General features: G+C 44.5%; 1 protein-coding gene across 2 annotated transcripts in view; it reads left to right on the forward strand.

The window, feature by feature from the left end:
- The window catches only part of LOC131184971 (lipase maturation factor 1-like), a 178299-nt gene that overhangs the window by 38457 nt on the left and 113154 nt on the right, over positions 1-26688 (forward strand). For both annotated transcript variants that reach the window (XM_058156910.1, XM_058156909.1), the window contains exons 2-3: positions 5810-5958; positions 14666-14731. In XM_058156910.1, coding sequence (XP_058012893.1) covers positions 5947-5958; positions 14666-14731 — 78 coding nt within the window. In that variant the 5' untranslated portion in view covers positions 5810-5946. The remainder of the gene's footprint in view (positions 1-5809; positions 5959-14665; positions 14732-26688) is intronic.

Consider the following 26688-nt stretch of genomic DNA (forward strand, 5'->3'; position numbering starts at 1 on the left):
TCTGCTGTGCATGCGCGGGCGTGGGGCGCAAGCAGGGGATGTGCGCATAGGCAGGGGGCACGTGGGGGGAGTGCTTTCATGCAGGGGGCCGAAGCACATGCAGGGGGCCATGCACGAATGCGCAAGGGTGCATGTGCGGGGGCGTACACATGTGCGGGGGTGTACACATGTGCGGGGCGCATGCATAGGGTCCGTGTGCACATTGCATTTTGGGGGTTTCAGCATGCGTGCATGCATTCGCGCGCACGCACACACACTTTGGACCAGGGGTGAAATGCAAAATTGGTTACTACCGGTTCTGTGGGAGTGGCTTGGTGGTGGGGGTAATGTGACTGGGTGGGCGTGGCCAACTTAAAAAAAAACTTTTGAAAGCATTTTTTCTACAACCTCTTCGGCCGAAGAGGTTGTAGAAAAAATGCTTTTAAAAGCCTGTGATGATCAGGCAAGTCCGCTGGGATCGCCAGAGGAGCCTCTTAAAAGCATTTTTTTTTACAACCTCTTCGGGCGAAGAGGTTGTAGAAAAAATGCTTTTAAAAGCCTCTGACGATCAGACTTCCTGTTTGGCACTGTAGGTGATGGTGGTGATCTTTACGAGATTATAATTTAGGAATTATTTTGGATTATGATTGTTAGTTTTGATACCCTGCATTTTGTTCTGGGAAGTCGGGGTGGGGGATAGGGGGTAAGGGGAGGGAATTGGGGTTGAGGGTAGAGATGGAGTGATGGTTAATGTACAAGGATTATTGAAGATGTATAAATATAATTAACGTAGGGTCGGGTCTGCCCAGTTACCATTTTAGAACGGTGGGGAGGGAGAAAAGAGAGAGTAGGAGGTAGGAAAGAGGAGAAGAGGAAGGAAGAGGGGTAGAAGAGGGAGAAGGAAGGTGTAGGGTGGAGGGAGGAGAGGATGTAGATAAGAGAAGGAGACGAAGGTCTGGAACGTAGAAGAGGGAAGAGTGTTAAAAAGGGGGGGGGGTGACTGGGCAAGCCCGACTAATTGTATATAACTGTACATTGGATGAGCTGTTTGATATGATTGTAAAAATAAAACTTTTTTATGAGAAAAAAAAAAAGCCTCTGACGATCCCAGCTGAGCCGCGCGATCATCAGAGGCTCTTTTTTTTTTAACTTTTAAAAGCATTTTTTCGGCCGAAGAAAAAATGCTTTTAAAAGTAAAAAAAACAAAAAACTCTGATGATCCCGTGGCTCAGTTGCGCATGGGCGGGGAAGGGGCAGGGATTTTTGCTACCGGTTCTCCAAACCATCCGCCGCCATTGCTACCGGATCAGGCGATCCGGTCCGAACCGGGAGCATTTCACCCCTGTTTTGGGCGCTCAGTCCAGAAAAGGTTAGCTATCAGTGCTTTAGAGCAGGGGTCTCCAACCTTGGCCACTTTAAGCCTGGTGGACTTCAACTCCCAGAATTCCCCAGCCAGCTTTGCTGGCTGGGGTATTCTGGGAGTTGAAGTCCTCCAGGCTTAAAGTGGCCAAGGTTGGAGACCCCTGCTTTAGAGCCTGATGCATCCCAGCCCCACAAAGACAGGCCTTCTGTGAACGGTGTGCTTGGAAGCCACATGTGTGGGTGTTTGTGTGTTGGGTGGGGGGGCACCTTGGCAGTGTCTCAGACAGCTGAGAACAGGGCAGAGGGGGAGGTGTGAGAAGGTGTGTGTGTGGGGGGGAGAGTCACAGATGTTCCCCACGAGACCCTGTGGAAGAATGTGAGAGGGGAGAGGAATAATTTGCTGTGGCAGCTCCAGCATTTGCACTTGTGCCTTTGGACTCGACTTGCGGTGATTAGCATGTGAAAAGGCCAGAACAGTGGGGTTCTTGTGCAGCCTAGGTCAGATGCACGAGGCGGCCCCTCCCTTCGGTGTTTGGAGCCCCACGATGGGCCAGCCTTTTTGCGTTTCCCTTCCCAGTACAATTAACCTTTCTCACTGGTGGACGAGGCCATCCCGGTTGGATGCAGCTGCTGGGGCTTATGCAACTGCAAACTGGGAGTCTGTGGGCTCCCCCCACCCCCCACCCCCCTAACTCTGAAAAGCTGACTTTGGCACCGAATTATCTCCTGGAAGCTGCAGGATGTTTGCGGATCAAATGAACGCTCTTCCTCCCTTTTTTAATAATCCGAGCTCAGCCACAAAGGAGAAAACAATAATTGAGGTTCAGGTGTAGGAAACAGGAATGAAGTTCCCGTGGAGGTCCCTCTTCTCGTGATTTGTCTCTTGATTTGATGGGAGTCTTTGTCAAGCAAGTGGAACGTTGTGGGTGCTTCATCTGTGGAGGAGATGGTCCCTGAAGCTGAAGGTCCACATTTGTGGTGGAGAAACAAAATGCAAATTCAGGTGGAAGGGCTTGCCTTCAGAGGTTGTGGGTGGCCCATCGCTGGAGGCTGATAAAAGAGACTGGACAGCCACTTGTCTGGTACACGGGGTCTCCTGTTTGAGCGGGGGGTGGGGGGGGTTGGACTAGATCTCCCAGGTCCCTTCCAACTTTCTTATTCTGTTAGCTCTTCTCTTCTCTTCTCTTCTCTTCTCTTCTCTTCTCTTCTCTTCTCTTCTCTTCTCTTCTCTTCTCTTCCCTTCCTTCCTTCCTCCTCCTCCTCCCTCCTCTCCTCTCCTCCTCCTCCTCCTCCCTATCCTCTCCTCCTCCTCCTCCTCCTCCTCTCCTCTCCAATCTGCTCCTCTCCTCGCCTCCTCGCCTCCCTTCTTTTCCTTCTCTTCTCTTCCCTTCCCTTCCCTTCCCTTCCCTTATCTTCTCTTCCCTTCTTTTCATCTTCTCTTCCTCTTCTCTTCTCTTCTCTCTTCTCTCTCTCTCTCTTCTCTTCTCTTCTCTTCTCTCTCTCTCTTCTCTCTTCCCTTCCCTTCCCTTCCTTCTCTCTCTCTTCTCTCCTCTCCTCCTCCTCCTCCTCCTCCTCCTCTCCTCTCCTCCCCTCCTCTTCTCTTCTCTTCCCCTTCCCCTTCCCCTTCTCTTCTCTTCTCTTCCCTTCTCTTCCCCTTCTCTTCTCTTCTCTTCTCTTCTCTTCTCTTCTCTTCTCTTCCTCTTCTCTTCTCTTCTCTTCTCTTCTCTCTTCTCTGTTCTCTTCTCCTTCTTTTCATCTTGTCCTTCTCTTCTCTTCTCTTCTCTTCTCTTCTCTTCTCTTCTCTTCTCTTCTCTTCTCTTCTCTTCTCCTCTCCTCTCCTCTCCTCTCCTCTCCTCTCCTCTCCTCTCCTCTCCTCTCCTCTCCTCTTCTCTATTCTAATCTTCAAAGGACTGAAACCTGGAGCAATCCAGTTTCACAATTACTTAATTAGGTACTCTGTATTTTCCAGACTTTGCAACCTGTATTTTTCAGACTTCTGGTCAGAGGGACATCCTCTAGCGAGGTAACCACGTTTCTGATCAGAAAAAAAAAAGACCTCCATAAATTTTACTTTTTTTCCTCTACTCATATAAGACCCATGAGCCTGCCTGTTGCATCTCTGTATGAATAGTGGTTAAGTTCTGGCCACAGGTCAATTCAGCTGCAGGCTGGGTCAAGCCATATGGCAGTGCCTTCACGTCTGCACCATCAAAGCTGACCCCAGCCAGAGCATAGCCATAGAACAACTCAGAGAAGTAGACCAAGATCAGAAGACGTGGAGAGACCGGGCCCCATAGAATCACCAAGAGTTGGACACAACTGAATGAATAACCTTCTCCTTCTTCCCTCCTCCTCCTCCTCCTCCACCTCCTCCTCCCACTTAGAGAAAGCTGTAAAGCACTGTGAAGCAGTATATAAGTGCTATTGCTATTGTATAACTCATATATAGGTGGACAGTTGTGAGTATGGATTTATATATATAATTAGAACATGTATAACGTTTAGTTTGTTCATCAACATGGTTTGTCTGGAAAAAAACTGTGTGCGTGTCTCTCCCAAGATAGTGCTGTATTGCTTCTTTAAAGCAGAGGTGACCAGCTGCTGACTTAGCTGCTTGATTGCTTTAGTCTTCTCTGCCACCCTCTGCCACCTTTCCTAATAATCATTTGGATATGTGGCTATTGTTGGAGGAAAATTTTATGCAAAGGGTTGCCATTTGCATGAGATTGGGTGGAATTGTTCCCTTCCTGCCTGACAGCTGTGGAAAAGGAAGTAAAACAAAATACTGGGTGGTATCAACTCTGATGAATTAGGGCGTGTTTGTGTGTGTGTGTATGTAGGTCTTGGCATTTTCGGGTCTTTTCCCATGTAAAGGGAAAAGACCCGGAAATGCCAAGACCTACATACCTATACCTGTGAAAACCTATAAAAACAAATATATGTATGTGTATGTGTGTGTGTGTGTGTGTGTGTGTGTATGTGTGTGTGTGTGTGTGTAGGTCTTTGGTTATTCGGGTTTTCTCCCGCGTAAAATTGGAAATGTCTTGGCGACATTTGTCATCTTCAAGCTTCAGCGTCACGCTCCCAGAAGCACAAAGCTGAAGCCTGAAGATGACGAATGAGACTTCGTCGAAACGTCGCCAAGACACTTCCAATTTTACGCGGGAGAAAACCCAAATAACCAAAGACCTACATACAAACACCCGCGAAAACCTCAGAAAACATATATATATATATATATGTTTTATATATATATAATTTTACATATTTGTTTTACATATATATATGCCGTGATCCACTTAACAACTGTGGCAAGAAAGGTCATAAAATGGGGCAAAACTCACTTAATAAATGTCTCATTAAACAACAGAAAATTTGGGTTCCATTGTGATCGTAAGTGGAGGACTACCTGTATCCAACTTTTCCTTTTGTGCTCACAGTATTTTTAATATTTGCTTTGAACAGGAGGTTAGCATGTGACGTCGTGTCATTTGTGCTAGGGCATCATAACACACATGGCATTCTTGGGGCTTTTACTGAATACCTGTGGCTGCAACCCTGGTTGTCACAATTAATAGGCAGAGAACTGGTCACACATACACCTATCTCTATAAGGTATATCACACACTCTGTGCTCTCTCCCTCTCCCTCCCTCCCTCCCTCCCTCTTTCTCTCTCTCTCTCACTCTCACACACACAAACACACAGAAAGGGAGAGAGAAAGAAAGTGAGTGAGAGAGAGAGAGAAAGAAAGGGAGAGAAAGAAAGAAAGAAAGAGAGAGTGAGAGAGAGAGTGAGAGAGAGAAAGGGAGAGAAAGAAAGAGAAAGAAAAAGTGAGAAAGAGAGAAAGGGAGAGAGAAAGAAAAAGAGTGAGAAAGAGAGAAAGGGAGAGAGAAAGAAAGAAAAAGAGTGAGAAACAGAAAGTGAGAGAGAGAAGAGAGAGAAAGGAAGAGAGAAAGAAAGAGAAAGAGAGAGAGAGAGAAAGAGAGAGAGTGAGAGAGAGAAAGAGAGAGAGAAGGAGAGACAGAGTGAGAGAGAGAAAGAGAGAGAAAGAAAGAAAGAAAGTGTGAGAAAGAGAGAGAGAAAGCAAGTGTGTGTGTGTGTGTAAGAGAGAGAGAGAGATGGTGATCATCTGTAACATCCCACTGTTATATAGGCAGACCAAAACGTACATCCTGTGTTAAAAGAAGCATACATGAAGAATGCACAAAGTCTTCAGGTGGATTTCAATTGCCAAATGGAGCCATCATGGGATGGGAAGCAAATGGCTGTGTAGGTGCAAACATTGCAAACAGTCCCACTCGCCTTCAGATCCCGTTGTTGCTTTCGAACTCCAAAGAGGGACCCCTTCCCAGGTGCCTGGCACAGTGCCTCTTTCAGGTGCTTCAGGATGCTTGCTTAGCCTCCATCAGTAACCGGCCTTATTTTTGCAGCAATCTGATGCGCTCTCTCTCCATCATTCTTTCCAGGTTGGGAATCGCAGCTTCTGGAAACCGGGTTTTTGGCAATCTTCCTGTGCCCTTTGTGGACTCTTTCCCGGGTGGCCAAGGATACCCCTCCTTCCTTTATTGTCATCTGGGCCTATCGCTGGCTTATTTTCAGAATCATGCTCGGAGCGGTAAGTGCGTCCGGGTAGGAATTGTTTTGCCGGAGGCACGAAAACGATGCGCGACGGGGGAGAAAGGGATGGATATATATATTATACACAAAATAGAGAACTCTCAAGATGCAGGGGTCTCCAACCTTGGCAACTTTAAGCCTGGCGGACTTCAACTCCCAGAATTCCCCAACCAGCTTTGCTGGCTGAGGAATTCTGGGAGTTGAAGTCCGCCAGGCTTAAAGTTGCCAAGGTTGGAGACCCCGGCTCTAGAGGGCCTTCGATTCCTGTGAATTACGACAGTTGGCACCCTGACTCATATTTATGACGGCCTGCAGTGTCCCAGGGTCACCTGATCCCCTTTTGCGACCGTCTGACAAGCAAAGTCAAGGAGGAAACCAGATGCACTCAACAACCGTGTTACTAACTCAGCAACTGCAATGATTTGCTTAACAACAGTGGCAAGAAAGGGGGTAAAATGGGGCAAAACTCACTTAACCAATGTTTCACGTAGCTGTACGAATGTTGGGCTCGATTATGGTTGTAAATTGAGGACTACCTGTGTTATTCTCAGAGTTGGAAGCAGGAAATCAAATGTTCTTAACTGCTAGGATCATTTTTTCTTTTCCCATCTGAAGGAACACCTACCATAAAATTATAGGTCTGGAAGGGACTTTGGAAGCCTTTTAGTCCAGGGGTCTCCAACCTTGGCAACTTTAAGCCTGGCGGACTTCAACTCCCAGAATTCCCCAGCCAGTAAAGCTGGGCGTTGAAGTCCACACGTCTTGAAGTTGCCAAGGTTGGAGATGGGGTGAAATGCTCTGAAGCCTGCTACCGGTTTGCTTCGCTACTGGTTCACCTCATGCGCGCATGTGCGGTGCGCGTCAAACACGCGCTTCGTGTGCATGCGCACCGCTAGTACTACCGTGCGGCGCTGAAAAAGGAGGGTTAAGCCTTTTCTGAGTCTGCAAAGGTAAGCAGAACAGCAAGGGGCGGGGGAACAGCTGTGCTGCACGATTTAGATTCGCTAGAAAGCAGGCTTTCCTCCTAGCGAATATAAATCGTGCGACACAGCTGATCATCAGAAATACAGGTTTGTCCGAAACGCTAGCATTTTTTTTTTACTATCAGTTCGCCCGATTCGATAGCATTTTTTACTAGCAGTTTGGGTTAACCAGTCTGAACCAGTAGCATTTCACTGGTTGGTTGGAGACCCTTGTCCTAATTCATTTCACCCCATATTGCATTCAGTTTTGGTTGCCACAATGTAAAAAGGATGTTGAGACTCTAGAAAGAGTGCAGAGAAGAGCAACAAAGATGATTAGAGGACTGGAGGCTAAAACATATGAAGAACAGTTGCAGGAACTCGGTATGCCTAGTTTAATGAAAAGAAGGACTAGGGGAGACATGATAACAGTGTTCCAATATCTCAGGGGCTTCCACAAAGAAGAGGGAGTCAAACTATTCTCCAAAGCACCTGAAGGCAGGACAAGAAGCAATGGGTGGAAACTAATTAAGGAGAGAAGCAACCTAAAACTAAGGAGAAATTTCCTGACAGTTAGAACAATCGATCAGTGGAACAACTTGCCTGCAGAAGTTGTGAATGCTCCAGCACTGGAAATTTTTAAGAAAATGTTGGATAGCCATTTGTCTGAAATGGTGTAGGGTTTCCTGCCTGGGCAGGGGGTTGGACTAGAAGGCCTCCAAGGTCCATTCCAACTCTGATATTACTATTATTATTATTATTATTATTATTATTATTATTATTATTATTATTATTATTATTATTATTATTATTATTATTATTATTATTATTATTATTATTATCATCTTAATTTGGGAGGGCAAATTGGCCCAGAAGACCCCTCCTTTTGAACCTGGAATGACACAACTCCAATGCACCAAGAGGCCTGGGGCTCAGCTAAACAGCTCAAGCTTTCTTTGCTTGAACCACCCAGGGTACCCCTTTGGCATGAGACAATTCTTGGCCTGCTACATGCAATTATGTTTGAAAGCGGGGGGGCGGGGTGTCGGCAGCCAGGAGCCCCCTTTGCCTCTTGAAAACTTCCATGCAAGGTAGCAGATGAGAATCAGGCTACGTGTTTTGTCGGTTTTTGTTTTACCGCTGTTCTAGCAAGGTCCCCATTAAAAGCATTTAATTTCAGGATAAGGCTGGCATTAAAATTCCAGGCTACCCCCGGTAACTGAAAGGGGGATTCACAAATGGAAAAGATGCCAATTTGTATGTGGACGAGGCATTCCAGAGAAGGGGCTTAGAAATACTTTGGTACAGCTGAAGTGATGAAGGGCTTAGTTTTAGGAAACATACCCCCTCCCTACCCAAATGTCAGGGCTAGAAATGGGAGGGTTTCCACAACAAAACAAATGTGTGAATAAAGGAAATTATTCCTATGTACATTGCCAGATTGTTTGCATTTGCAACACAGTTGTGAAATTAAGGTAGTCCGTATTCAAAGTAAATTTACTAACCCCCACCAGAGAAAGGATTGCATGGGGTCTCTCTTCTTCAGCAGACTTGGCCCCTGATCTTCGTAGATCCCCTCCTGTTGTGGCCTGCCTGTGGCCAGCGGATCTGGCAGCAGATTCGGACAGTGAGTAGGTTGGGGAGGAACATGGCGAGTGCTCTGCGTCGGAGGCAGAGAGGGGGCCAGGGCTGTCTGACAGTTGTCAGCTGCCTTCAGAGTTGGACCTCAGTGAGGCAAAAGAACAGCTGGATCCTGTTCCCAGTGCGCCATGCGCAGAGCTGCCAGGAGAAGGGAACAGCTAAGGAACAAGGGTCGACTCAGGAGTAAAACCACAGGTGGCCGGTGAATGGCCCCTCCCCTAGGGAATAAAGAGGAGCAAAGGGGAGGGGAGTTTGCAGGAGACAATTAGTTCATTCTTGCATTCTTGCCAAGTATTGCAGCGTCTGAAGGATATTGGCCTGGCCACTCTCCAAGCCTGATAAAGGTCGGTAATTGTGAACTATCTTGAAAGACTGTGGGAGAGGAAAGACTTTTATGGAGAGGAATTCACCGTAAATTAAATAAAAGGAGTTTATCGGGACGAGGGCTCAGCTTCGTGCTGTTGGGGAAGCCTAGGTCAGAACACCGCCATGGAGTTTTTTCGGCTACAGTTCCGTGTAGAAATAGTTCACCGTTTATATTTCTGGGACTTTTCTTTCCTATTATCCCACTCTGCCTGTGATTTCTTTGTGGTCTCCCATCCAAGCCGCCATCAAACTCCACCCCGCCTTACTTCAAAGTCTAGACAAGATCATTCAAAAGGAAATATGCATAGATATAACGTAGCTGCCTCCCGGAACATATTATCAACAAATCTAAGTTGGCCCTGCTTTTCTTTTTTTAAAAGTTAATTATTTAGGGAAGAAAATGTTCCTTTCTGATTGATACACTAAGATGTCCCAGTCATGGTTTATTTAGCATACTTAAATAAAAATGCAAACAAGTAAAAATAATTAATGTGTGACAACAATGAAGCAGATATTTTTCTCTTCTTTTAACAGATTGACGCCAGTAAACTATGGCAATCTGTAAGATCACAGCTTAAAAAAAAATTGGTAGAAAATGAGTGGGTCTCAAAAGACTTTTCCAAGGTCTGTGATGACAGAGATTGACAGATGTCAGAATAAAATATAATACAAAATAGCATTGTGAGGAGTCATTAGACCTTTTAATCTCCCTTCGTATTCAATTTGTTCATTGATTGATTTATATTATACTTCTGATCTTCTCCAAAGTCATTAATTACATCATTGTTTTTCTTTATTTGAACATTTTAGAAGCTTTTTAAGTGGCCTTAAGGCAGAGATATTTTAAAAAACATTTTAAAAACAAATTATTTGTTTATTAAATGTAAAACAGTTAATATCAGTGTCAATAAATTAAAACTATTTATTTGTTAAAAAATTCCACCACCGTACACCCAGCAACTCTGGAGGGTTAAAACCAAATGAAATTCCATTTAAAAAATGGCCTCAGAGACTCATCAGTTGGAAACAAATTTCCCAGCCAGGTAAATCCCAAAGAAAATCTTTATTACCACTGTAAGGCCATCCATCAAAACAAGAGATGGATGTAAAAATGGAACTATTTCAACAGAAGGAAAATTAAGCAGGACTTTTTAAACCTGGGGAAAGATGCAGAGCAGAGCCGAATTGGGCCACCTGGAAAAATATTTATGGGGAGACAGGGTGGGCAGTGGGGCAGGTTCTGGGCTATTGGCTGGGAGAACCAGGTCTAAAGACGCAAAGGACGGAAACTAATCGAGGACAGAAGCAACCTGAAATTAAAGAAAAAAATTCCTAACCATAAGAACAATTTGTCAGGCCTGGAAACCATACTAGACTTTAGGGTTCCAGACGCTGCCACATTTTTCCCCTGAGGGGAGGAATGGGGGCTGAGGGGTATGGTAACATTCTTCAAGCGGTCAAGGTCGGATGGTGTTCACATCTACAGGAAGAGTGGCGAGAAGATATTCGAATGAACTGGGAGAACGTGGGACCATGTGACCAGCAAAGGGGTTAGCGGGGTGGGACTCTTGGGGTTTGTATAACTGGGAAAAGAATCCGGAAGTTCAGTTTTCACTCAATTTCACTCATCGTGTGCCAGTTTCCTCATGCTAGTGAAGAACTCTGAAAGACAATGGCTTCTGAGTTTTTTTTATGCAGAAGAGGTTTTTCTGGAACCTTGACACAATTAACCAGTGGAACGGCTTGCCTCCAGAAGTTGTGGAGGCTCCCATCACCGGAGGCTTTCAAAAAGAGACCGGACAGCCACTTGTCTGATATGATATAGGGCAGTGACGGCTAAACTTTTTGCTGTCGCGTGCAAAAAGTGGGGGGAGCATGGGGTGGGTTGTGTGTGCATGTGCCCACACCCATAATTCAATGCGCCCTCCCACCCCATGCATGCGCACACAACCCCCCTGCCTGCGCTCCCCCGCTTTTCACACGTGATGGCACGGGTCACCCGGTAGGCCCATTTTTCAGCCTCCCCAGGCTCCAGAGGCTCTCTGGGAACCTGGGGAGGGCGAAAACGGCCTTCCCCACCCCCCCTGGAGGTCCTCCGGAGGCCGGAAATGGCCCATGTCCCGAAAATGGCCTGAAAATCAGCTGGCTGGAGCCCGCATGCGCACTAAAACTGAGCTAGGGCAGCGCTCGCATGTCCACAGATATGGCTCCATGTGTCACCTGTGGCACATGTGCCATAGGTTCAGCATCACGGATATAAGGTTTCCTGCCTGAGCAGGAACTCTTAAGACAGTGATGGTTAACCTTTCTGGTGCCAAGTGCCCAAAGCATGCACGTGCCTGGACCTCCAAAATGCAATGCAAAAGTACCCTCCCCACCCCCGTGCATGCCCCCTGCCCCCCGGGCCTTGTTTTTGCTCCCAGGTTGGTGCATGAGGCCTTCCAGGCTGAAAATAGGGTGCATGGGATGTACGTGAACCCCCAAAATGCAATGCAAGCACCCCCCCCACCCCCGTGCATGCCCCCTGCCCCCCGGGCCTTGTTTTTGCTCCCAGGTTGGTGCATGAGGCCTTCCAGGCTGAAAATAGGGTGCATGGGATGTATGTGAACCCCCAAAATGCAATGCAAGCACCCCTCCCCCCACCCCCGTGCATGCCCCCTGCCCCCCGGGCCTTGTTTTTGCTCCCAGGTTGGTGCATGAGGCCTTCCAGGCTGAAAACAGGGTGCATGGGATGTACGTGAACCCCCAAAATGCAATGCAAGCCCCCCCCACCCCCGTGCATGCCCCCTGCCCCCCAGGCCCTGTTTTTGCTCCCAGGTTGGTGCATGAGGCCTTCCAGGCTGAAAACAGGGTGCGCGGGGTGTACGTGAACCCCCAAAATGCAATGCGAGCACCCCCCACACGCTTGCGCCCCACCCCCCCCCACACGCGTGTGCCCATCCCACACATGTGTCCTGCCCCCTGCGCATGCGCGGCAGAGACTTGAAAACCAGCTGGCCGGCAGGAGGCGTGCAAGCACGTGTGATGGAGCTGGGCTGGGGCGATGACTGGCATGCCAGGCGACATAGCTTCATGCGCCACTTTGGGCACCCGTGGTATAGGTTCGCCATCATGGTCCTAGGATATCAATAGGAGAAGGTCATAAGAAAGATGAGAAGGATAATAGCGAATAATTTATTTATTTTAAGCACTCTTGGGTGACAGAACCGCGGGAATTGTGTAGATCAGGGGTCTCCAACCTTGGCAACTTTAAGCCTGGAGGACTTCAATGCCCAGAATCCCCCAGCCAGCAAAGCTGGCTGGGGATTCTGGCGTTGAAGTCCTCCAGGCTTAAAGTTGCCAAGGTTGGAGACCCCTGGTGTAGATGGAGTGCTCTGCTGAGCTCCATCCTCCCAAGAGGCGAGCCACTGAGATGCTTGTGTGGCGACAAGGGGAACGCCACGTAACTGTCACTTGGCTGCGGCAAGTGAGGTTTGCAAATGCTGTTTGCCTGGCTGGCTGATTTGAATCCAAGGCAAAGTAGGGAGCAAAGAGCTCCATTGTCCCTGGGGTGGGTGCGGGGAGGGGTTGCAGGAGGAGTGAGGCTGGACAGCTTGGCCTGGGGACAGATTAGAAAACATTAATTAAGAAATCAAGGGAGGTGGGGGGGCTTTGGACCAGCTGCTCTCTCTCTCTCTCAGCCCAACCCATTGTTCTCAAGACTCTTCTCTCTCTCTCTCTCTCTCTCTCTCTCTCTTTCTCTTTCTCTCTCTCTCTCTCTCTCTCTCTCTTTCTCTCTCTCTCTCTCTCTCTCTCTCTTTCTCTTTCTCTCCCTCCCTCCCTCTCTCTCATGTATGTATTTATATTTTTGTCATGTTCATGTAGTGTATATTGGAGGTAGTGACCCTTTGTATACAATGAAATTTCATTTCAATGTATGCTGATTAGCGTACATTTAAAGTGACAATAAAGTTATTCTAAGTCTTCTAAGTCTAAATCCATTTCACCCTGATTTGGGCATCAAATAAATAGAAGAGTTGGAAGCAATTAGAAGAGGGGCACAGAACTTGGGGATCCTTGTCCCTTGAAGAATACATGGCATAGGATTTTGGTTGCCATCTTGGTGTGAATGAGCTGGTTGATCTTCATATCTAATGTTGACCCAGCATGAACTTTCCCCCTGATAGCTTCCCATTAGAATCAGCCTGAGAATAAAAAAATGCTGTTTTTTGCTTCCTCGCTCCCTTAAGTTCTGGGGGTGTAATTCCAAATGGTTTTTCTGTGAAAATGCCCCTGGTGAGCAGGATAAAGAAATTGGAATATGTGTTATCTTAATAGATACTTTTGTTGCACGAATCAAGAAGAGGGCCGTGAAAATATTTACAGATCCCTCACATCCTGGACATAAACTGTTTCAACCCCTACCCTCAAAACGACGCTATAGAGCACTGCACACCAGAACAACTAGACACAAGAACAGTTTTTTCCCAAAGGCCATCACTCTGCTAAACAAATAATTCCCTCAACACTGTCAAACTATTTACTGAATCTGCACTACTATTAATCGTCTCATAGTTCCCATCACCAATCTCTTTCCCCTTATGACTGTATGACTGTAACTTGTTGCTGGCAATCCTTATGATTTATATTGATATATTGACCATCAATTGTGTTGTAAATGTTGTACCTTGATGAACGTATCTTTTCTTTTATGTACACTGAGAGCATATGCACCAAGACAAATTCCTTGTGTGTCCAATCACACTTGGCCAATAAATTCTATTCTATTCTATTCTATTCTATTCTATTCTATTCTATTCTATTCTATTCTATTCTATTCTATTCTATTCTATTCTTAATTGTTAATATAATACAGGATATAATTTAATATAGTACTATATTGTTAATATATAATTGAATACATTAATATGTAATTAATATATAATGTCATATATGAAATACGTCATAAAGCAGTGTTTCTCAACCATGGCAGCTTAAAAACGCCTGGACTTCAACTCCCAGAATTCCCTAGCAAGAATTCTGGGAGTTGAAGTCCACCCATCTTCAAGTTCCAAGGTTAATATATAATATAATATAATATAATATAATATAATATAATATAATATAATATAATATAATAATATAATATAATATAATATAATATAATATAATATAATAATATAATATAATATAATATAATATAATATAATATATATATAATAATATAATATAATATAATATAATATAATATAATATATAATAATATAATATAATATAATATAATATAATATAATATAATATAATAATATAATATAATTAATATAATATAATATAATATAATATAATATAATATAATATAATATAATAACAACAGAGTTGGAAGGGACCTTGGAGGCCTTCTAGTCCAACCCCCTGCCCAGGCAGGAAACCCTACACCATCTCAGTCAGATGGTTATCCAACATTTTCTTAAAAATTTCCAGTATTGGAGCATTCACAACTTCTGGAGGCAAGTTGTTCCATTTATTAATTGTTCTAACTGTCAGGAAATTTCTCCTTAGTTCTAAGTTGCTTCTTTCCTTGATCAATTTCTACCCATTGCTTCTTGTTCTACCCTCAGGTTGAGAAACAGTGTGGTAATAGGGAATATATTAAATGTATATTAATATCTACATTAATTTATAATTTTGTTCAAAATTTCCTCGGAATGGAAGTGCAAGTACTAACCTCAGGGCTGTCGTTTTTTCCCCCTCCCGCAGGGGATGATTAAAATACGAGGGGATCGTTGCTGGAAGGACTTGACCTGCATGAATTATCATTACGAGGTGAGTTTTCCAAATTCCAATTTCTTTTGTTCCTTTTTTAAAGGCCTGTCGAGGTGCTTCTTCCTTCTTAATATTATTTAACTGGTTGCAGAGGATGCCTACTTCAAGGCGTCAAACAAACCATAACACCCACCCTGCGAGGTAGGTTGGGCTGAGAGAGCGAGACTGGTCATAACTCAAGGCTTTATTGGTACTGCACGAACCAGAAGGAGGACTGAGAAAATATGTACAGACCCCTCACAAGTTAACAACTTACTATCTGAACAACTGCAGTGAGTCACTTAACAGCTGTGGCAAGAAAGGTTGTAAAATGGAGCAAAACTCACTTAACAACTGTCTCCCTTAACAACAGCAACATTGGGCTCAATTATGGTCATAAGTCAAGGACTACCTGCATTTATTAAATTCGTTTTGGAAGAGAATCTGCAGCTGTGAATTGGAAGCCAATAACCTTAGGATATGCACTCATGACAGGATTTTCAGGATTTACAACGGGGTGCAAAAACTGAGGCTTCAAATCCCCTCCCCCCCCCCAGCGGTTACTGAATTTTAGCTTTCCACGCAAAAGAAGGAAATGATGATGCTGTGAGTAATCTTTTTGACAGTATGTAATTAATTACATTTAAATTGGGTTTTTTTTCCCCCTCAGCTCTGCCCACTCAGAGTTCAGTCACACTCAAGTTCAGTCTTCTTCTTGATCATTGCTTTCTTTTGATTTATATTGTTTGGCCATTCATGGTTTGGAAAGGAGATTAAATATAGTCCCCAGTGGTTGGAACAAATCCCTTATAAATCCTATAATACCAAGGCTGGGGCTGCCCCGTAATAGTTGTGTCTTTTTTTCATCGGTTCAAGGCCAAGCACTCAAGTCACTAACAGGAGTTCAGTTCAACCGATTTAATATCAAATATAAAATGGGAAGAAGTAGAGACCATACGAAAGGCTGAGCACCAAAGAATTGAGGCCTGTTGTGACCCAGGCCCAGGTAGGTGGTAGGAAACTCAGTCAGTGAAAAAACAAACAAACTTTATTCGAACAGCTGAGAATTACTTCATTCCCAGCTTCGTTCAACTCAAATTAAAACAAATGCCTCCCAACACAAATTCCTCAGTCCTATCGCAAATCTTGGTCCAATTAGGCAAACTGCCAAAGGCCTTTCTTGGCAAACGTTCAGAAGTCACAAAAATAAAGGCAAGACGTAGACGAAGCAGAAGATGAAGCTACCAACGTTGTTTTCCGGCAAAGCCCAAACGCCATTGCTGGTCTGTTTTAAGGCTTATGGGAGGGGCCAATCATCTCTTGGCCCTACTCCCGAGTTATCTTTTTTTTGCTTGAACTGCTCTTGCCTTCTGGCAGCACTTCTCATACGTGCATTAGGAACAGGCTCCTCCTGTTCCTCTGCCTCATTACCTATCAGTTTCTGGAGGCTCTGTAGTCTGCACCTCACTTCGTGATGGCCCTGGCCTCACCTCAGCCTCATCGCTGTCTGGCTTCGTTTCCAGCTCCGTAGGCTGCTGATGGACCACAACAAGGTCTTTGAACTCTGGTGCTGGAGAAGACTCCTGCGAGTCCCATGGACTGCAAAGCGATCCAACTGGTCAGTCTTAGAGGAGATCAACCCTGACTGCTCTTTAGAAGGCCAGATCCTGAGGATGAAACTCAAATGCTTTGGCCACCTAATGAGAAGGAAGGACTCACTGGAGAAGAGCCTAATGCAGGGAAAGATGGAGGGCAAAAGAAGAAGGGGACGACAGAGAACGAGGGGGCTGGATGGAGTCACTAAAGCAGTCGGCGTGACCTTAAATAGACTCCAGAGGATGGTAGAAGACAGGAAGGCCTGGAGGAACGTTGTCCACGGGGTCACGAATGGTCGGACACGACTTCGCAACTAACAACAACAAGAGAGAAGGAAAGGTTTTCCGCATTCTTCCTTTTCCCGGCCGTTCAGCTGCTAGTCATGGGAATACTTCTATGAATAATAAGTTAGTTCGTCATGGAGCTGATTCATTTTACTAGGTCTTCTCCCATCCATTAGCTGTTGGGGTTAATTAAAATCCATTTAGCTTGACAGCTTGGTAGCAATGACTGGAGTTTGTGATAACCTGGAGGAAGATCAGCACCTCAGAGTTGTTCAGTTGAATTTAACAAGGGGAACTTCGGATCTAGGTCAAAGATCCTTACTGGACTCAGTTCCCAAGATATTTGGAAGAAATGAGGCCTATTAAATTTGATCTTGCTTGGGAGGAAAAGGAAGTTCTTAGTTATCATAGGTGTTGTGGTTACTTATCTTGATTGATTATGTATCAAGTAAATGTTGACGACATACAGTAATGGCCAGAATTGTGGAAACCTTTTGGGAAAGGTATTTTTGAGGTTTGATGGCTAATAACACCACTTTTTTTTTTGGAGTTTCAAGATAATCGTATTCCACTGCTGGAATGGCCTGGGAATAGCCCAGACCTTCACCCAATTGGAAAATTTATGGAATTGACTAAAGGAACTTATTAGTCAGAAGCGACCCAGCTATAAAACCCAGTTAATAGAAGCCATCATTCAATCTTGGTTTCACGTTAGAACAGCTGCAGAACTAAAAGAATTGGTTCACTCCATGGGAAGATGTTGTAAGGCCGTAATTCATGCTAAAGGTTACCCAACTAAGGATTAACTGACATGGGGATAATTTTTGTATCTCTTGTTTTTTCTACGTGTTTCACTTTTCTTCTTTATACTCTAACTGCTATTCTAATAGCAAATCCTTCATAAAAGTTATTGCATTACATTCTTGATTAAATTAGCTTTCCACTGATATATAATTTTATGGTACTACTCCAAAAAAAAGTGGTGTTATTAGCTAGTTTTAGAAAATACACTTTTCCCAAAAGGTTTCCATAATTTTGGCCACTGCTGTAGTTCTTCACTAGGATGGTACACACACACACAGACATATACACACGAACACACATACACACCCTGCCCCTGCAACTTAGTCCTTCAGGCGTTCTGATGGTGCTACTGTCCAGTCTCTTTTCTGCTGGTCATTTTCCTCTCTTTCCTTCTACTTTTTCCAGAGTTACAGGCTTCACATAGGAATTGGATCAGGGGTGAAATCCAGCAGGTTCTGGAGAACCGGTAGCGGAAATTTTGAGTAGTTCAGAGAACTGGCAAATGCTGCCGCTGGCTGGCCGCAGAGTGGAGTGAGAATGGAGATTTTGCAATATCCTTCCCCCAGGAGTGGGGAGGGAATGGGGATTTTGCAGTATCCTTCCCCTAGGAGTGGGATGGGAATGGAGATTTTGCAGTATCCTTTCCCTAGGAGTGGGGTGGGAATGGGGATTTTGCAGTATCCTTCCCCTGCCATGCCCACCAAGCCACGCCCACCAAGCCACGCCCTCCAAGCCACACCCACCAAACCACACTACGCCCACCAAGCCATGCCTACAGACCCGGTAGTAAAAAAAATTGGATTTCACCACTGGATTGGATCTTCCCATAATATGTGCAAAATACGTCAGTTCGAGCTTGGTACCTTAAGCAACCACTCTGGACTGGTTTGTTGGTTCTCCAAACTTTTCTCTAAGCCGAGGGTTCAAAAGCATCTTTTTGCCTCAAGTTCCCAGTTTTCTATGGTTTATCTTGTGTTTGTTGGTTTGGATATTCTTCTACATCAGTCTTTATATTGCAGGGATTTTCATGGCAACTCTTTAATGAAACTTGGCAACCATCATTTGGGATTTTTTTGTTTTGTTTTTGAAAAGGGGATGAATATCTCTTAATTAATATTGTTAACAAGAGGCTGAGCCAAGGGGATGAAACGGGTAAGAGGGCGAAGGAAGGTTGGCAAGCTGGTGAGCGACAGATCCGTCAAGAAAATTGGGGTTGTCAAAATCTTCTTTTATCCTGCTGATGGGCTGGGGGATGAAACAGGAGCTGTGGGTGGTAGAAAATCTGTTTGATTCTTGTGGGAGAAAGATGAAAAGCGAACCAGCATTTAAACTTTTCAAGGATTATAAAAAAAATAAAAAGGATGGCTTCAGCTGGAAAGAACATTTGGAGAGCACGTTTGGAGGATCTGCAAGGTCCATTTTTCCATAATGGGACAAGACTGCAACCCTGGGAATGGGACAACTTGCCATGGCCAACTCGCTGAAGCCAACTCATCATGGCCAACTCACCATGGCCAATTTGCTGCAGCCAATTCATCATGGCCAACTCGCTGCAGACAGCTCGTCATGGCCAACTCACCATGGCCAACTTGTCATGGCCAATTTGTTGCAGCCAACTCACCATGGCCAACTCACTGCAACCCGCTCATCCTAGCCAACTCACTACGGCCAACTCATCATGGCCAACACACCATGGCCAATTTGCCATGGCCAACTCGCTGCGGGTCAATTATAATTCTATTTAATTATTTAAAATAAATAAAAATTTATTTTAATTTTTGCCATTCACATTTCATTCTGTTCCTCCTTTTGCATCTTTCCTTTAATTATTGTATTTCACCATTTCTTTGGTATTAGCATATCTCTTGTCCAGCAGTGAGGTGTCCTGTGGTGAGATGGCCATGGCAAGTTGTCCTGCAGCAAGCTGTCCGTGGTGAGTTGTGCATGGCAAGTTGCCCATGATGAGTTGGCCATGGTGTGTTGGCCATGGCAGGTTAGCCATAGTGAATTGGCCATGGTATGTTGGCCATGGCAGGTTAGCCATAGTGAGTTGGCCATGGTGAGTTGGCCATGGTATGTTGGCCATGGCAGGTTAGCCATAGTGAGTTGGCCATGGTATGTTGGCCATGGCAGGTTAGCCATAGTGAGTTGGCCATGGTGAGTTGGCCATGGTGTGTTGGCCATGGCAGGTTAGCCATAGTGAGTTGGCCATAGTGAGTTGGCCATGGTGAGTTGGCTGTGGCAAGTTAACCATGGTGAGTTGGCTGCGGCGAATTGTCATAGACCCGCAACCCTCTCACTCCTTGCTTTGATTTGAGATCAATGCGTTGTCCTCTTCCTTTGAGTTCCAATAAGCCCAGGAGGGACTGGCAAATTCATCGCTAATCAGGTCCTAGACCCCGCCATATTGATACGAGAGAGGATTTCACCATCGGATAGATGATGACAATGTAAAATGGAAGTGATGTTGATTATGAATGATAACAGCAATGAGACAGGTTTCTTTCCCAGTTTTGAGGAGAACAATGCTTTTTCTTTCTTTTTAAAATGTGTATAGGTAGTCCTCGATTTACAACCACAATTGAGCCCAAACGTGTTTTTTTTTTTGTTAAGAGAATTTTGCCTCCTTTTATGACCTTTCATGCCACAGTTGTTAAGTGAATAATTGCAGTGCGTAAGTTAGTGACACGGTTCACTAACTAAAGGCTTCCCCATTGCCTTTACTTGTCAGAAGGTTGCAAAAGGGGATCACGTGATCCCGGGACATTGCAACCGTCATAAAGATGCGTCAGTTGCCAAGCATCCAAATTTTGATCACGTGATCATGGGGAAGCTGCAGTGGTCGTAGGTATGAAAAACGGTCATAAGTCACTTTTTTTCAGTTGTAACTTTGAACGGTCACTGAGTGAAGGAATTACCTGTATTGTCCTTTTTTTTAGGATTACACTGCAATTTTCATTGCAGCCTCAGGGCGATGGGAAGCCGTGCCTGTCACTTTTCAGCGTATACACGCTACTGAATTTGAAAGTCTTGATGGATCATGTGTGGTTGAGTTTTCTCTGCCTGCATAAAGTTAGCTGTGTCTTCTATGTTCGGATTGCGTTGCAACCAGGGGTGAAATCCAGCAGGTTCTGACAGGTTCTGGAGAACCAGTAGCGGAAATTTTGAGTAGTTCGGAGAACTGGCAAATACCACCTCTGGCTGGCCCCAGCGTGGGGTGGGAATGGAGATTTTGCAATATCCTTTCCCTGGAGTGGGGAGGGAATGGGGATTTTGCAGTATCCTTCCCATGGAGTGGGGAGGGAATGGGGATTTTGCAGTATCCTTCCCTTGCCACGCCCAAAAAGCCACGCCACGCCCAACAAGCCACGCTCACAGAACCGATAGTAAAAAAAAATGGATTTTACCGCTGATTGCAACCCTGAAAGCAACCACAGATTAATCATTTGCCACGGGATTTTCAGCAAAGGCTCCAAAGACCTTTATGGCAAGACTAAAATCTTTCTTTTCTTTTTTTTTTCCCCTTCACCTTTGAAACGTAAGATTTGTTTTACCGGTAGGCCTTGACATACAACCGTTCATTTAATCACCATTCAAAGTTACGTCACTGAAAAAAAGGGACTTAAGATCATTTTTCACACCATTTTTCACACCAGAATGCAGCTGCGCGGGTGATAGAGGGAGCTACTTGTAGCTCCCACGTAACACCGCTCCTGCACAGACTGCACTGGCTACCTGTGGCCTTTCGAGTGCACTTTAAGGTTTTGGTTACGACCTTTAAAGCGCTCCATGGCTTAGGGCCTGGGTACTTACGGGACTGCCTGCTGTTACCGCATGCCTCCCACCGACCCGTACGCTCTCACAGAGAGGGACTTCTCAGGGTGCCGTCCGCCAAGCAATGTCGGCTGGCGGCCCCCAGGGGAAGGTCCTTCTCTGTGGGGGCTCCCACACTCTGGAAGGAGCTTCCCCCGGGTCTACGCCAAATACCCGACCTTCAGACCTTTCGCCGCGAACTGAAGACACATCTTTTCACTCGCGCGGGGCTGGCTTAAGTTTTATCGATTTTAAATTTCTTATTACTAATTTTAAATGGGGTTTTAGTTTTTTATATATTTTAAAGTTTTTAGGCTAATTATAATAAGTTTTTTAACTTGCATTTTAAATTGTATATTGTATTGTCTGTTTTTTACTTTTGCCTGTACACCGCCCTGAGTCCTTCGGGAGAAGGGCGGTATAAAAATCAAATAAATAAAATAAATAAATAAATTTCATACATGGTCACATGATCAAAATTTGGATGCTGGGCCACTGGTTCATACTTACGACGGACGCTGTGTCCCCGGGTCACGTGATGCCCTTTTGGGACCTTCCGCCAAGCAAAGTCAATGGGGAAGCCGGGTTCGCTTCACAATCCCGTTACTAACTGAACAACTGCAGTGATTTCACTTAACAAGTGAGGTGAGAAAGGTTGTAAAATGGGCCAAAACTCCCTTAACAAATACAGAAATGTTGGGCTCCATTGTGGTTGTAAGTCGAGGACTACCTGTATGAGCAGAGCTTGCTATATAATGTGTGGCTGAAACTGATTGCACCTCTCTTTGTCCCCCAGTTTTGGAAATGCTCCCCTTCATTTGCGGACTGGCATGTGCAGCTTTCTCATAAAATCAGTGAAAGCTATAGAATTAAAAATTCTTTGCGCTCTTTTAAAGACGTTATGCGTGCCAATCCAAGTTTTTAATCTAGGAATACAAATCCTTTACCAGTCTTACTATTTTTAAAATCCTCCGTGCTAGGGAATTGCACAAAAGAGCCTTTGTCTTTGTTTGTTTTTTTAAAAAAAATTAATCTAATTTATAGGTTTGAGAATTTTGAATTGGTGGATCGTAAAAGCTGATTTACATTCTGCTCTTAAGAACTTTCCGGAGCGACAGCTTAGTCTGCAAAGTATGACATGGAATTAGGAAGAAATTCCCCACTCTGTATGATGTGCCGTAATGCCTAGTAATGCTCAGACTTCAGGTTCTTCCCTCCAAAACTGGGAAATTCTTAGTGTGCCAAGAAAAATAAAAATATTGGAAGAACAGACCACTGTTGTATGCATGCAAGGTGCCCTCTTCAAAATGTGGTTGCTTCATGCATCTCTGCGTGAGTCACTGTTATGAATTCTCCTTTCCCAACTAACTTCCCCTGGCAGATAGCAATTGGCTACACTTCTGTGTTGCACAAGATTAGATTATTCAGCCATTCCTGATTTTGAGAGTCAATGAAATTTCATCCCTCCAAGGGGACCTTGGGGGGTATCTACATATGAGTCTTCTCGCAGCTTGTTTCCTTCTAGTCTAAAATCCAGCTCAGAGCCAGGAGATAATCCACTCCTGTTCAGTATTGCCAGTAGAAGAATGCTTCCTATGCACCTGGAGTTAGGTAGGAGACGTGCCTTTTATCTGAACAGATCTGGCAACATGTCTGCAGAATATTGACTGAATATTCCGTATTCGCCTTTCAGCCCCAAACCAGGAGTCTTCGCAGGCAATCGCTTTGACACAGAAATATTTATTTATTTATTTATTATTTAAACTATTATTTAAATAGTTTGCTGACTGCCTGTGACGGCTCCTGGATTGGGGCTGAAAGGCAAAAATGGAAGCAGTATGCTCCATCCCATAATTGGGTAGATCAGGTTGCCCTGATAGACTGGTCCCACCAGAAAAAAAAACACTTAATCTCTCCCCTGGTATAGCCGACAAAGCGAGGAGAGCCCATGGCTTAGAGGTTAATACATCTAGAATAGAATAGAATAGAATAGAATAGAATAGAATAGAATAGAATAGAATAGGAATTAAAGAATAGAATAGAATAGGAATTAAAGAATAGAATAGAATAGAATACAATAGAATACAATAGAATACAATAGAATAGAATAGGAATTAAAGAATAGAACAGAACAGAACAGAACAGAACAGAACAGAATAGAATAGAATAGAATTCTTTATTGGCCAAGTGTGATTGGACACACAAGGAATTTGTCTTTGTGCGTATGCTCTTGGTGTACATAAAAGAAAAGATACGTTCATCAAGAATCATAAGGTACACACTTAATGATAGTCATAGGATACAAATAAGAAAACAATATCAATATAAATCGTAAGGATTACCAGCAAACAACAAAGTTACAGTCATACAGTCATAAGTGGAAAGAGATGGATGATAGGAACAAAGAGAAGATTAATAGTAGTGCAGATTTAGTGCAGATTTGATAGCGGTCTTCCAATATTTGAGGGGCTCCTCCAAAGACGAGTGGGTCAAACTAATTACCAAAACACCCAAAAGCAAGACAACAAATGATGGAAACAACCAAGGAGAGAAGCAACCTAGAACTAAGGAGAAATTTCCTGACGGTGAGAACAATCCATCAGTGAAACAGCTTCCCTCCAGAAGTTGTGGGTGCTCCATCACTGGAAGCTTTCAAGAAGAGAATGGACAGCTACTTGTCTGAAAGGCTATAAGATCTGCTCGAGCGAGGAGTTGGACTAGACGACCTCCAAGGTCCCTTTCAACTCTATTATTCTATGTTCTAAATAAAGGATGTGGTGGCTCAGTGGCTAAGACGCTGAGTTTGTCGATCGAAAGGTTGGCAGTTCAGCGAATCCCTCGCACCGCGTAACGGGGTGAGCTCCCGTTACTTGTCCCAGCTTCTGCCAACCTAGCAGTTCGAAAGCATGTAAAAAATGCAAGCAGAAAAATAGGGACCACCTTTGGTGGGAAGAGAACAGCGTTCCATGTGCCTTTGCCGTTGAGTCATGCCGGCCACATGACCACAGAAACTTCTTCGGACAGCGCTGGCTCTTTGGTTTTGAAATGGAGATGAGCACCAGCCCCTAGAGTCGGGAACGACTAGCACACATGTGCGAGGGGAACCTTTACCTTTACCTCATGTTCTAAATGGTGAAGTGGCTTCTCCTCTCTGATCTTGCACATTGAATGTGACTGTGGCCTCATCTCCAGGACTCACAGGCCTTTGGCGGCCAGAGGTGGTACCTGGAATTTCATTTTAAAACCTACAATCTACTTTTCCAAATTCCAGATGTGTGGATCAGCACAAAAGGCTGCCCCGCCTCTGACCTCTTCTAACCACGGCCATTAAATCCCATTAAAGCCACCTTTCACAAAACAGGAAGCGGGCATCCTAGCACTTGAGAGAGGATGGCACGCAGAGGAAATCTATGAGTGTGACAAAGATTGAACTTGGAAACAAGCAGACTGTACCGAAGAATAGTATTGTGGTTGTGGTTTCCACACATGCTTATGAGTGCAATATTGTTTCTGCATGTCAGAACACCAGCCCAAATTGCAGTGTGACTTTGGTTTCACACTCCAAGCAATGGATTGTATCTATACGTAAATGCTGTTCCACTGGGAGGGAACCAGAGCCATGCTTAGTGCAGAAAAGGAATAATGAAAGATAGGCTAACAAAATTCAAAGCGTTAATACAAAGGAGCAAAGACAACAGCTAAAACCATTCTTGCTTTCTCTGCATCCTACTGCTCCATGCACGTCCTTTTGTTCTTGATCCTTTCCTTTCTTGAAGATCTCATCAGTCCATTTGCTCAGTCTTGCCCTTCTTCTCCATCCGTTCCATCTTCCTTCTTTACATTTCAGTCCTCATTCAGTCCTCCTGAATTTTTATAAAGGGGGTTGCACCAAAGACAAATTCCTTGTGTGTCCAATCATACTTAGCCAATATTCTCTTCTCTTCTCTTCTCTTCTCTTCTCTTCTCTTCTCTTCTCTTCTCTTCTCTTCTCTTCTATTCTATTCTATTCTATTCTATTCTATTCTATTCTATTCTCTTCTATTCATCTTGATTCCAATATTCTATTCTATTCTATTCTATATTCTAGTCTAGTCTAGTCTAGTCTAGTCTAGTCTAGTCTAGTCTAGTCTAGTCTATTCTATTCTTGATTCCAATATTCTATTCTATTCTATTCTATTCTATTCTATTCTATTCTATTCTATTCTAAATTCATTCCTCCTATTCTATTCTATTCTATTCTATTCTATTCTATTCTATTCTATTCTATTCTATTCTATTCTATTCTATTCTATTCTCATTGTACTACAAATCCTTAAGAGCTTGTACTGCCACAAACTGTCACCAAAGTCACAATCCAGGGCCAGGTTTCCAAAGGCCACACCAGCAAGTCCTTGACACAGAAGATGTCTTTTATAGCAGTGGCCTCGGCCTTGTGGGCCCCAGGGGCCGGTTTCGTGGATATAGGTTTTTCTGCAGACCGGAGGGGTATGTGGTTTCGTGTGCTGCCTGCATCCTGTGTCTGGGGCTCTGCGTGTTTTCGTGGCCCGGGTTCGGGCATGCTGCAGCCCAGTGCCAATCCGTGGCCCGGGGATTGTGAGGGGGGGGGCTGCTTTATAGACAGGGACAAAAACAGTTATGAGATGGCCTTTCACTGCTGGACTGAATTTTGGCCACACCAATCCTTCCAAACCTGACCCATTTATCCCTAAGGTCTGCTCCCATATCAAGGCTTTTCATGATGCTGAGGAGATGGTTTTTACAATTCCTCAACCTGACACCCTTCATGCAGGGGTGAAATCCAAGTTTTTTTACTACCGGTTCTGTGGGCGCGGCTTGGTGGGCATGGCAAGGGAAGGATACTGCAAAATCCCCATTCCCACCCCACTCTGGGGCCAGCCAGAGGTGGCATTTGCCGGTTTTCCGAACTACTCGAAATTTCCGCTACCGGTTCTCCAGAACCTGTTAGAACCTGCTGGATTTCACCCCTGCCTTGACGTGTCCAAATCACATGATGCATTAATACCCCCTGTATAAAGTAAGACCACACCTGGAATATTACATCCAGGTTTGGCTACCACATTACAAAAATGATGTTGAGACTTTGGAAAAAGTGCAAAGAAGAGCAGTTAAGATGATGAAGGGCCTGGAGACTAAAACATAGGAAGAACGGTTGCAGGATTTGGGTTTGGCTAGTCTGGAGAAAAGAAGGACTAGGGGTGACATGATAGCAGTGTTCCAGTATTTGAGAGGCTGCCGAAAGAAGAGGGGGGTCAAATTATTTTCCAAAGCATCAGAGAGCAAGACAAGAAACAATGGAAACTAATCAAGGAGAGAAGCAACTTGGAATTAAGGAGAAACTTCCTAACAGTGAGGACAATTGATCAGTGGAACAGCTGGCCATCAGAAGTTGTGGGTGTTTTTTTAAGAAGAGACTGGACAGTTACTTGTCTGAAAGGGTATAGGATCTCCTGTTTGAGCAGG

This window comes from Ahaetulla prasina, chromosome 14 (genome assembly GCF_028640845.1).
Source record: "Ahaetulla prasina isolate Xishuangbanna chromosome 14, ASM2864084v1, whole genome shotgun sequence".
NCBI lineage: Eukaryota > Metazoa > Chordata > Lepidosauria > Squamata > Colubridae > Ahaetulla > Ahaetulla prasina.